The sequence below is a fragment of the Lepisosteus platostomus genome, chromosome 20 (assembly GCF_059453375.1).
Source record: "Lepisosteus platostomus isolate fLepPlt1 chromosome 20, fLepPlt1.hap1, whole genome shotgun sequence".
Taxonomy (NCBI): Eukaryota; Metazoa; Chordata; class Actinopteri; order Semionotiformes; family Lepisosteidae; genus Lepisosteus; species Lepisosteus platostomus.
In genome coordinates, this window is record NC_142630.1 from 8,490,559 (window position 1) to 8,503,081 (window position 12,523).

General features: G+C 43.4%; 1 protein-coding gene and 1 long non-coding RNA gene across 4 annotated transcripts in view; one reads left to right on the forward strand and one right to left on the reverse strand.

Annotated features, from left to right (window-relative positions):
* Positions 1-12,523, reverse strand: part of cdh15 (cadherin 15, type 1, M-cadherin (myotubule)) — a 19,290-nt gene continuing 6,767 nt past the window's right edge. Inside the window, exons 2-14 of one of the 2 annotated variants that reach the window (XM_088614258.1) lie at positions 10,774-10,941; positions 10,518-10,673; positions 8,549-8,693; positions 7,980-8,161; positions 7,357-7,485; positions 6,465-6,650; positions 5,581-5,825; positions 5,152-5,294; positions 4,561-4,791; positions 3,747-3,986; positions 3,195-3,331; positions 2,407-2,583; positions 1-2,019 (exon numbers count right to left, since the gene is read on the reverse strand). In XM_088614258.1, the coding sequence (XP_088470384.1) occupies positions 1,801-2,019; positions 2,407-2,583; positions 3,195-3,331; positions 3,747-3,986; positions 4,561-4,791; positions 5,152-5,294; positions 5,581-5,825; positions 6,465-6,650; positions 7,357-7,485; positions 7,980-8,161; positions 8,549-8,693; positions 10,518-10,673; positions 10,774-10,941 (2,358 nt within the window). In that variant the 3' untranslated portion in view covers positions 1-1,800. The remainder of the gene's footprint in view (positions 2,020-2,406; positions 2,584-3,194; positions 3,332-3,746; positions 3,987-4,560; positions 4,792-5,151; positions 5,295-5,580; positions 5,826-6,464; positions 6,651-7,356; positions 7,486-7,979; positions 8,162-8,548; positions 8,694-10,517; positions 10,674-10,773; positions 10,942-12,523) is intronic. The other variant, XM_088614259.1, reaches the window with a different exon arrangement.
* The window catches only part of LOC148644446 (uncharacterized), a 27,579-nt gene continuing 18,966 nt past the window's right edge, over positions 3,911-12,523 (forward strand). For both annotated transcript variants that reach the window (XR_015928735.1, XR_015928734.1), the window contains exon 1: positions 3,911-4,043. This is a non-coding gene — a long non-coding RNA (uncharacterized LOC148644446). The remainder of the gene's footprint in view (positions 4,044-12,523) is intronic.

Here is a 12,523-nt window from a genome sequence, read left to right on the forward strand (position 1 = left end):
TTTTATAGATGGTTCTCAGAAAAAAAGTTTTAATTGTATGAAACAAAATTAAAGATCAGAAATGATAACTATTACAGGTTGTTTTGCATTACCTTTTTGTATCATGACAATTCCTTACACAGTCATATATGCTGTAAAAAAAACTTGAAACAAAATCAAACAATAAAACTCAGTTCTGAATTGCGTAAGTCTTGCTGCTATTACAATATTCAGTTCTTTAAACAACACTGGTGAAGTAGGACTGATATTCCAAATTACAGACAGCGTTAACTGCAACCATAAAAAATAATGCAGAAACACTTTTCCTGTCTAGGCTGTAAAAGTTGTGCTTATTGCTGACGAGATTAACAGTTTACATTTGCCAGTATGACACAATTTCAGTCTTTATTTTTTAAAAATATGAAAACAATTCAATACAATCCCAATGGTTTTATCTGATACAAAAATATGACTTGTAAGAAGAATAGGATAATGCTGCAAAAAAAGAAGCAATGTTTGAGCTTTTCACAGTAGGATATGGCTTCAGATAAGATATTGTATTGATATCCTCAATGCAAACACAGAGGAGATTCTCTCAAATGTTTCTCCTCTGTTTCATTATTAGTAAGTTACTGTATATTTATCTTACTTAATGTGTCATAACATAAGTATAAAAAGGCATTTTTTCTTATTTAAATCCCAGCATCATTGAATTAAGATTTACAGTCTAATATTTGGCTTTCAAAGCATTTTTCGACATGTTACGTGGACTGAAAATTACAAATGAACATTACAATAATACAATATTATCTCTCTGCCTTACCTTAGCCCTTACCTCCCACGGGGGCTTATATTACTAAATCATTACACTCACATTCATTTAAAACCAAAATGACTTATCCTTTTCTAAAGATAGCTGCTGCTCCCAAATCTACTTAAATCTTTAGTGATGAAATGAACAGGATCTTGTAGTCCACTATTGTTCAATCTCCTTCTAGTAAAATCAGCTGTTAGTCCAGCAATTGCCTTTTCCTTTTCCTTTATAGTATACTTTGCAGTTAAGAATGACCGATATTAAAAGAGAAGGTCCATTTACCTTGGATTGACTTTAATACCCCTCTTATTTCCTAGCATTAAGAACATCTTCTTTGCATACCTTCAGGAAAATACCTATCTTCAAGAAATTCACCTGTCATACCTTCTGCCAGTCATCTACCTGCCTTGCAGTCTGCATAGACACACATCCCTCCCCTGTCCTGATGCCACCTCTAATAGCAGAGTATAGCATCTTCAACCCCTCACAGCCTGTCCAGAAAGAGAAACGTAGAGACACCTGCCCCTCACCTGTCCTGTAACCACCTGTACTGGCAGAGGTGTCCCATCTTTAACCCCCTCATAGCCTGTCCAGAAAGAGAAGAAAAGAGAAGAGACACCTGCCCCTCACCTGTACTGACATCTCCTGTACTGGAAGGGGATTCCTGTCTTCAGCCCTCTTGTAGTCATCTCCAGAAAGAGAAAAGAACACACAGAGACACAGCCCGTCTGTTTCTCTCAGCCATGTCTTAGTTGTTAAGTGAGCTGTGAGACTTCATAACCAAAGTGTTGTATGCCAATCACAGGTGGACACTTTTTTTCACAGCAGCTTGGCACTTCTGAACTCCTAAGAAAATATTTTTCATCAAATACCCGTGTGTGTCTGCATTGCAATGATAGTCCCATTAGAAGTTGGAAGATCTGGAAGGAAACAACGGATCCATGGTTTTCAGTAAGAAACGTGGATGATGCTTTCAGGAGGAGAGGCGGAGTCAGTGGGTGTGGCCATCAGTGCTGGTCGTACAGATTGGCCAGTTTCTTGAAGCGTGGCCCCCAGTCGTTGAGGTAGTCATAGTCCTGGTCCCCGTCTGAGCTGCCCGAGGCGATAGAGCTCAGGCTCCCAGCCAGCGAGCCTTCGCCCTCATAGTCGTAGATGAGGGCCGTGTCATAGGGGGGCACATTGGGGTCATTGTCGGCAGCATCCAGGCCCTGGAAAGGGTTTGAGGTCTAAGTGAACATTATAACAAAATTAAATATCTCAATGAATTTCACCAGATACTGAGTAAAATGATCTAACTTTTCTCGATTGTCTGTTTACATACACAGGCCTACGGATGTATATGGACAATATTTCTAAAAAGGTGTATATATAATGTATATTGTATATATAATATATACACACACCCGAAGTAGGCTCCACAGCTGAAACATTGTTTCTTTTCTTCTCTTTTCAGCATGGAATAAACCTTTACATGTTCCTTTGCAGCCTATGCATGCTGATGCAGCTCTCTACTTGAACTTTATAATATATATATAAAACTTATTTTCTACAAAAAATTAGAATCTCCAGTTTTAACGAAGAGAACGAGAAAGTGAAGACCATCAGCCTCTTACATCGTTGATGAAATCTTCGATGTCGGTAGGGTCTGTGGGGGGTTTCCGTGGATATGAGGGGGAAGGGTAGTTGTAAGGAGCGTCTTTCCTGAGTGGCTGCTTGGGTCTGGGCAGGGCGGAGGCTGGAGGCGGGACCACCTCATCGGGGTTTCTCAGCTGGTCTATATTGTAGGCATTCTGGGAAAAGAGATGGGTGGAGCATCGTGGAACTTTTATGAATGATTTAGTCATGTTGGGTGTGACTGGTTGATTATTTAACTGACACCTTTATCCAGGTCAACTCACATTCAACACAACGCAAAGGTGTAAAAGGTGCATCAAAGAGCGATTTGGCAAATTACAAACCATTAAAAACAAAAGAAACAGGGTGCTGAAAATGTATCAAATGAGATTAAGGATTACAAAAAAGAAGATGTACAAGAATATTAAATAAACTGTGGCAGAGATCTGAACCAATTGCTTCTGTATTTAAAGTGCATATGTTTGTAGCCGGAAATCCATCAATCAACTAAATCTGAAATGCTTTTGTAGGCTGTTGTGCCTTTTTGTCTTCCAGACAAACACCATGTGCATCCCTTGCCACTGAGATGGCAGTACATACAGTAACTAGGTATGCACCATCTTAGCACGTTTGTTCGACAAATCAAATTTAAGCAGCTTCCTTTCCTGGTGAGACGGCCCATATGGAAGACAGACATTCAGAAGTTGTATACGCTGAACACGAGGGCTGTGCTGTTCCTTGGTTGTACAGGCCTGGCTGGGAAGGTGCCGAATTGCCGTGAACTCACCTCGTCCTCCTCTCCACCCCCCTGCTCGTCGTAATTCAGCACGTTGTCGCGGATGTCATCGTCTGACCCCCCCAGCAGCCCCTGTTTCAAGGGCTGCCGCCGGCACTGTCCCACGGTGGCCACGATCAGCAAGGACACTGAGGGCAGAGAGCAGGCCGCGTGCTTTAGCACCCTGGCTGGGCTCGCGCAGCACAGCACAGCACACACGCCAGCAGCTTGTGCACACCACTTCTACTGCTCTGACGTGCTTGTGTATAGCTCCGAAGGGAAAATTAAATTACAATGGATAGTTTCTGAAATTACAACAAACTGCATTTAGATTATTTGGACCTTCAGTGACAGCGATCTGGTTCTGGCCTGTGTGTGGCATGAAAATGAGGTTCAAATTAGCACAGGAAGGAAAATAAAAGGATAGAGTTGATCTCATCTCCTCTTTCTGCAGTCCTGCTGGGAATTGAATGATGCAATCAAGGATTTCCTGTCTCACATGTGAGATGCAAGCTGTCTGTGTGAGATGTCGGGTGCTGAGATCTCAGGGAGAGTGACACATACGGAGCAAGAGGGCGACGCTGCCCAGGATGATCAGCACGGCTGCCAGGCTCAGGCCCGTGCGACCAGCGAAGAGGGCACCTAGCAGGGCCCTGCAGTCCCCAGCCTCGTCGCACTGGCACACGGACACATTGACGGTGTGCAGCGCAGAAAGGGTGGGCTGGCCTGAGTCGGACACTCTCACAGAGATGGGATACGGGCCTGCCTCCAGCTCTCGCAACAGCCGAAGTGCCACATGGGTGCCTGAGGGCAAGGGAGATCACAAAACGCAGAGCATCAGACATTACTGAGAAACTCACAGTAAGACACTCATTTTATTATTCAAGGAGGAGTTGGGATTTGTATTGTGCAGGTATAAGAACAAATACTGCTGGGGTCAAGTGAAATCTCACAGCCTAGTGATTTAATCTGAAGGTTTATCTATCACTTGTGATGAACAAAACAATGTTAATCCAAAAGTTCAGTAGGATTACTAACTACAGTACTAGCTGTAGGATTGCTAACTACAATAACTACAGTCCTAGTAGGACAGCTGTAGTTATGGATCTTACTTTGTAACTGGAAGGTTGTGGGTTTAAATCCACAGTGAGACACTGCTGTTGTAGCCCTGAACAAGGTGCTTTATCTGACGTGCTCCATTAAAATACCCAAAGACAGTACATACATGGGTATCTGCCAAATAAATGAGTAATAAAAATGAATATGCTGTTAACTTTACTGTAGTGATTCTGAATTTCAGTTTATGTCTCCTTTGGTACACTAGTATCTTTTTGTGCTGTAACAGAATATTGTTTTTATTCCAGTCCCAAGCTCTTACCGTTGAGCGTGACCAGAGTCCAGTTGACAGTGACAGTGTTAATGAACAGATTGAAATAGAAAGGGGGTCCATGAGGAGATTGGTCCATATCCACAGCACTCAGAATCAAGCCAGAACCTTTTTCTGGGTCGCTGCACACTGAGCCACTTAGAGGGAAAATTACTGGGGGGTAGTCATTTGTCTCCATTACTGTGATTTCCACAGTGGCTGTGGCTGTGCTCCTGTCTTCCCCTGGCAAAAACACGCAGTGAAACTACAATCAAAGAAACCTTTTAAAAACGTGTGTCTGTTCTAAAATTCATTACATAAGACAAAAAACATATATGTTATTAATGCAAGTTAAGTTATTCTGGAAATCTGATCCTGGAAAATTACTTAGCTTGACTATGGACTTTTTCCTGTATAATACAGCAACAGCTTCTCCACCCTAATCAACTAATGATAACTTAAGCCCCGCGTAAATGGAGTGAATCAGGTGAGGGCTGTGATGCTACATATTCAGGTTCAGATGTATCTTAGAATGGTTTCCTGTCTCTTTCGGCTACAGTGTTTTACTTTTATTATTGAAAATAGCAAGACAGTGTTTTGTACCTGTGTCTGACACTCTGATTTCGGCCCTGTAGACATTGTCTTCAAGGAAGGGAGATTTCTTGTCGATCATCTTGTTGGCTCTAATCTCTCCGGTCTCGCTGTTCACAGAAAGCCACTCGCCGGGGTCGTACTCGATGTCATACCTGATCAGAGACAGGCCACATTCTCTCGTGAGTGAGACTGAGCTGAGGCCTGGTCTCCACCAGCCTTCCTGTGGGTCAGCACAGCTGTGCTCCATGTGTGCGGAATCGTATATTTCCGTTTGCTGACAGCTTTAGGGTCAAGCTGCAAGTTTTACAGTTACCTGATATCTGAATGGCTTTCCTTTTTAAAAAAAATTGATTGAACCCAGGCTCTCAACAAAAGGCTGTTACTGTGCGGACCTCATGGCATGCCCAGACAGCAGATGGCTCTCAGTGCCAGGCTCACCTCAGCTGTTGCCGGTCAGGATCAGAGGCAATGTCACGGGCTAGCACTGTGCCCTGGGGTGTCCCCTCTGCCACAGAGAGTTTGATGGGGTTGCTTCGGAAGCCCGGCGCCTCGTTCTGGTTGAGTACGGTGATGGTTACAGTGGCACTGCTCAGGGGAATCTGGGGTGCCTTGGAACTGAGGGGGGCCTCGTTCTCCGCGGTTACAGTCAGCTGGTATTCTCTCACTGTCTCATAGTCCAGGGGCTGCAGCACAGTAAAGAATACTCATTTCATGGACGTTACACACCTTAAAGTAGCTTCAAGCTCACTGTTCCTCTATAACAGATAATACACAATCCTGTTTATTTCTGCTATGGAGCAAGCAATGAGTTAATTATACATAGATTATTTTATTACAATGCTTAATTTTATATATCTGTTTATATAGCTTGTATGTTTTATTTATCTTTCTGTTTAACTCCTTATATTTTATAAGGCTTTATATTTCATACTCCACACCATTTCTCGCAATCTATTTTATTGGAAGAAAATGACGTTTACTCAGTAAAGAGGATTAGTTCCAATTATTGCCCTGACAACATGCATCTTGCCAGCAGATGGCGCGATATCACTCGGTCTGACGTCCGTGCCTACAATTCTGCAATTAGGCTGCATTGTGTCTGAGGTGGGTATTGTAGCGCATCAAACTTATGTCGTATTAGCTCTTTGTGGTATAAAGCCACTTCATGGTTGCTCACTGGTTAACCTTTGCATATGCGCAGCGAAAGGCCTGAAATCTTGTCTAGGCTGCTCTTTACCTATTAGAATGGAAAACTGGGCTAATGTCTTGATTGCATGTTCTTTCCATTTCATGTTTGTTTATCGGCTTTTGCAGTGGCTTACCTTCACCACGAACACCATGCCTTGATTAGTGGCACTGTCTGTGCGGACGTCAAAGTGCCCGTCTGGATCTCCAGCTATAATGTTGTACTTTATTCTCCAGTTCGGGGTGTTCTCTTCGTCGATGTCTGTCGCATTGATTGTGCCGACGAGAAAATTGGCCTCGTTCTCCGCTGCCGCAAAGTAGTACTGGAATTTGGATGAATGTAAATTAGCGTTTTTTAGAGGAAAAAAATAAAGAGTGACCATACATGGAGGTTTGTGGAATCTACGATGTAACCCCCACCCCCAAAACAATCTCACAAAACAAAGGTAAGATTTACAATATAGCACATTTACAAATGTGAATATGTTTAATCAGTATAAGCTGCCCAAAGGTTGCAGTTATTGGTTCAGTTATTACTATGGAAGCACTGCTTTGTTAATGTTTTGCTCATTTGTGTTAGGAATGAGAGTACACGCAAGATTTCCTGAACACTGAAAAAGAGTTATTGCTGCACAGTAATGAGCGGTTCTAATTAAAAATGCTTGTGGTCATCTGAATCATTTTCTACAGTATGTTTACTTATTTGTATTGGATTCTGTGTGAGCATCTTCGATGTGGTCCCTTGTTAGGTTGCCTCAGAGTATTTTCAAAGCTGGTGGGAAGGCAGTTCTGAAGAAAGTAATTGATGATTGAGGGGTAACCCTCTTTTGGCCAGCTTCAGCACTGAAGTTTTCTTTTAAATCTGATAAGAAAAGAATTCATACCCTGGAAACACATGAACAGTCCCAGGTCTTAAAACATCTTTCAGAATTAGTAGACCCAGAGATACCCCCTTGACTGAACTGTAGCACTTGGAGGCTTGGGGTTTGCACCAGAAAACAAAAAGGAAAAGGCTCTCTGAGCTCTTACTGATTCTGGGGTGAATATGGGAGCATTGTCGTTGATGTCCTTGATGTATATGATGGCCATAGAGTATGCAGTCAGGCCCATTCCAGACATGTCCGCCACCTGCAGGGTTAAGTTGAATCCCTCCACGATCTGAAACACAGTCACACGTGAGCATATAGGGGGATATCTGTTGACCATGATGGTTCAAGTCCCATCAGCAGCTTGAAAATGAGTCCTGACGGAAAAGACGATTATATCTGGTGTTGAAGCATGTCTACTAGAGATGGCTTTTCTTGTAGTTGATGAAACTCAGATGGGAGTTTGAGAATTACAGGATTTCAATAAGTTTACCTTTAAAAAGTTAGTATGTTAGACTTGAGGGTTTGCTCGATTTTAACTGCTCTAATGCTTTGGTTTTCTACATCTCAAGCTGACTTTCAGTAAAATCTAGTATTTCCTGACAAAATATGCTTGTATGTGGATTCTTATGCAAAACTACAAACGTTCTTGCTCAGGTACAGTAGTCAAAATATACTGTAGCACAGGACAGTTGATTGCTTTTTCTCCTAATAAGGAAAATCTTTTGAGAGTCTTTATCGTTGCAGTTATCAGAGTGACAGCGATAGAGGGGTCCGTTCTCTCACCTCACTATCCAGCCCCACGTCCCGAGTAAAAATGACTCCGGTACTGTTGTCGATTCCGAACATAGTCTTGTTGACGCGGAATGGCGGGATGCTGTCTTGGCGGATGATGGAGTAGCTCAGAATGGCGTTGTCAGTTTCGTGGTCATCCGCGTCCGTCGCTGTCACTTGCATGACAGACGTGCCTGTTGAGCCGAGCCAAGTGCTAATTTGTCACGCAGTCAAGCCAATAATAATGACATTTTCAGCCCAAATGAGGCTAACACATCATTACATTAAAGCGCCTGCACCATGTTTTTCATTGTTACACCTTTCCTTTGCTGTAGTGTTTCTGTACCAAATTGTTTTGACAATGTGTGCTGCCTTTGACAACTTCAGGAACATAACCACGCATGGAAATAACTCCATTCCCTTCGGCTGGGAATATTCAGTGGCTGGAAACTACACCCACGTGTACATTTGCTTCAGTGTTAACTGGTTTGACTAAGGAGTCTTAAGAGAAATTGTAGTTTTAGTCTTGTAGTTCCCCAGATGGTTTAGAAGAGCTGCGGAGGTTCTTCTACATTCCTAACCTGGTGTGGAGAATTCCAGGACAGTTCCAATGTACTCCGGCTGTGTGAAGACAGGCCTGTTGTCGTTCTGATCCAGCACTATGATCTCCAGCTCGGTGGGGTCCTCCAGCCGTTCCCCACTCAGATCCAGGGCGTACGCCTTGAGCTGGGAAACAAGTTACACTTGCACTTATTTCTTTTCCCCAGGCATTTACTGTTAGTGTTATTTTCAGTTTATTAAGCAGATGCCTGTAGCTGAGTGGACATACAGTGTCAAGTCAGGTATTATAAGGAATATTCTGAATTGGACGAAATGATTACAGGTGAAAATGGAAAACAAAAATCTGAAGAGATTAGGGTGAGGAGCTGTGTCACTGTCTGGGCTGCAAGGGAGCAAGCAAGGGTTAAGTATGGCTCAAAAGGAAGAGAAACATGAAAAACCCAACGCAGAGGCTGGGCAGAGCAGTGGCACTGTGGCGAAGGATCTGCGCCTGTAGCTTGAAGGTTGCTGGTTCAAATCCCACAGCCGGCAGAGGGATCCTACTCCGTTGGGCCCCTGAGCAAGGCCCTTAACCCCAACTGCTCCAGGGGCGCTGTATAAATGGCTGAACCTGCGCTCTGACCCCAAGCTTCTCTCTTCCTGTCTGTGTGTCTTATAGCAAGCATTAGGGATATGTGAAAAGACAAATTCCTAATACAAGAAATTGTATATGACCAATAAAGTGATCTGATCTGATCTGAGGCTCTGGAGCCATTGTTGGGAGTACAGGGGAAAGAAGGAGAGAGCAGTATAAGAAAAGGAGAACAAAAGAAAAACAAGGTGGGAATGAAAAGAGGGAGGTGAGAAAGTCTGTCCCAAGATAAAGAAATCTGGGAGACAGAGGTGAGAAAGTCTGTCCCAAGATAAAGAAATCTGGGAGACAGAGTCCAGGGGAAGGCAACTGCAGAAGGCAGAGACATTTAGAATGAACTTAGTGCATCACTGGGAGTTGAGCGAAGGCGTGAACTGAGCATGGGGATAATTTCAGTTCCTGATTTCTTTCAGGAGTGGGAGTCTTTGAAACCCTGTCAAAGAATGCAGACAGAATGGTTAGCTGATCGGGGCCGGAAGGACATGAAGTGTGGAACATAAAATCTCTGCATGTAGAGATCTTTGATCCTCGTTGCTCTGATGTTCCGGGAAACAGCTGGTCAGCCTTCTTCTTCTGCCAATGTCAATGGCAGGTCACTTTCTGCAGTGCGGTAAATGAGAGTGCTGGACGTGCCTGCTGTCCTCTGGGTGATCTCGCCTCTGGCCAGGGGTGTTGTGTATATTTGTGTTGTTGGATATGTGCTTGCCAGTGATACAGCGACTTCTGTTCCAAAAAAGAGAGTGGGACTGGATGGGAGCTGTGTGGACAAGAAGACTGTGCAGATTAGGCGGCAGTAGAAGATGATTCGTGGTTCAGGAAAAGAGGTTCTAACAGAGGTGTGATCCTGTAAAATTAAGAGATTTTTGTGAATGAAAAGCGTGTTAGGGTGGAATGCCACAAGGAAACCCTTGTGGGGTTGATATTCCAAGGGCTGTTTTTGGCTTTTGTGAGGACCCTGTCAATGAAAAACACTGCATTTCAAGGGCAGAATATAAGTAATGAGTACAAGAGCACAGCTGTGGGATATTTATTCCTATAACATTTTAAAAAAATTAATCATTTCAAATAATGATTCAATCAAATGTTGTAATGGTACAACATGCACAGTGACCTTGCAGTGAACAGATGCTACACATGCAGCCGGAACATTCACTCAGAGATGCACTGATAATGTATTTTGCCACATGAGGGGTGAAATTGACAGAGAGCTGTTTCTGCTAAGTGTGGTCTAGCACACTGACACTCTAAACTTTAGGAGGTGGCTGTGCGAGAAGTGACATTACATCACATGTGTGGGGGGAATAAGCAAATTGCAGTGCAAGCAAACTGTTGAGGGGCAAAACAGAGCACGAAGTTACCTTAAACTTGCTGTAGGATTCTCTGTCGAGCATTGTCTTCAGGGTGACAAGTCCAGTTTTCTCATTAATCTCAAAGTACCCCCTTGGATCCTGGTCCACTCCTGGTCCCTCTAGTTTATAGATCACCTTCCCTGGCTCCCGTTTATCCGATTTAATCTGAGGATGACAGCAAGAGTATTCTGTTAAGGGCTTTCACTGCCTTGATGCTACGAAGACCAAGACGACATGGGGCCGAGGCCCATCGGCAGTTGGCTACCTGCACAAGTTGCTTCGGGATTTGCTTATTGTTCTCTGGAGTGTTGATGGGAGGAATGACCCAGGCTCTCTTCACCCTCTTGAGGCCTCCTGTCTCTGTGCTCTGTTGCCATGGCCGCAGGACGGCAATGCTCGGATCTTCCTGCTTCCTGTGAGGTGTGCTCCAGACCTGTCGCACAGCACGTTTCAGATTCTTAGAACAGCTTCAAAAATTCAACTGCTTTATAATACATGGCTTAAATGTACTGCCATCTGGTGGATCTCACTCAAAAAGGCATTCCTGGCAGGAAGTCTTATTTGTACCTATAGCTTGAACCAGGGGTGTCCAACCCTTGCCTTGTCGGGGCTATTGGGCTATCAGGCTTTCCAGAATTTGTAGCGGAAGAACTTTGGATGACTTGGACCAAGAGATGGATGAATTAATGGAGGCATATATGATTGTCGGATCTGTAAAACTAGGAAACCTATAATAAATGTGGCTCCTGACAACCGGATACCTCTGGGGGTAATAATCAGTGCCACTAAACACGGCTAAGCTTTTTTAGCTTCTGTAGTTGTTATTGCCCAATCTATTGTTACTTAGCGAGATAAAGGTGCGTAACATTGGGGGAGATGGGCCTGTAAGATAAGAACAACACATCGCACCATGCTGTGGGCCGAGCAGGAGCTCCGCCACATTTTCTAGTGGAATGCTGATCTGTTGCCCCGTCCCTAATGAGGAATCCACCAGCTTGGCGTGGGTGCAGGGGTGAAGGGGAGGGGAGATGGGCGTTGGGTTTCACACACATGGAATCAGTCGCATCCACCCCAGACAGCTGTCGCACCAGGAGCTCGCTCTTGGACAAAGACATGCAAGCCTGTACACCCAGTTTGTTTCCAAAGCGCTGAGGCCCAGGAAAGTTAAGGGTGAGATTACGGCCTCATGTCAGTAACACCCCAAGAGACTTGTGCTTTTGAAAACAAAAATCTGTTTGGTGTTGTATCTTGTGCACTGCAACCCTGAATGCATAACATTCTGATGAAATCATAATCATTTTTCTTTTTTCAATAGCATCTAAAAAATATGCAATTTACATTATATCCTTCCTATAACAAAAGAGGAATATCTTACACTGCTACTTAGCATTGTTAATGGACTTTAATTAAAAGGTAAATTAACTGGAAATAACATACAGTAACTGAAACACTTTTGACGTAGTATTCACCTTCCTTGGTCATAAAAGTTTTAATTATAGTGTGGTTGTTTAATTTTAACAGTGTTGCAAGAGAAAAAGGGATGTAAGTTTTACAAAAATAAACCTTAAAAAATCCCTCTGGATCCTTACACAGTATCTGAAAATTTTAAAAGTCATCCATAATCTCCAGGAACATATCAAGGAAAAGATGCTTGTCGAAGTACGGCAAAGCTTGCAGTTTCTCTTACAAGCTAGAAGGAAATGTATGTTTGAAAAGCTGCAGTGAGGATGAGGCACGAGTGTGACCGGCATCTTCATTAGTAATTGTCCCTTTGGCCACTGAGAGCTCGGCACAACTGACTATGCTGGCATTCTTCTGATCGCCTGCAAAGGAATGCCAGCGATGGCTGGCATGTAGAGACTGAGTATAAGGACTAATCCTAGATCATCACACTCCAGAAATGCCATTCACAACTACAGTGTCTTGAGTAAAAAAGGAAAAAGATTTACCGAGTGTACACGGGTAAGAGGCCAACAAGATTCACGTTCTTCAAGAAATTGAATATATTAGTTAAT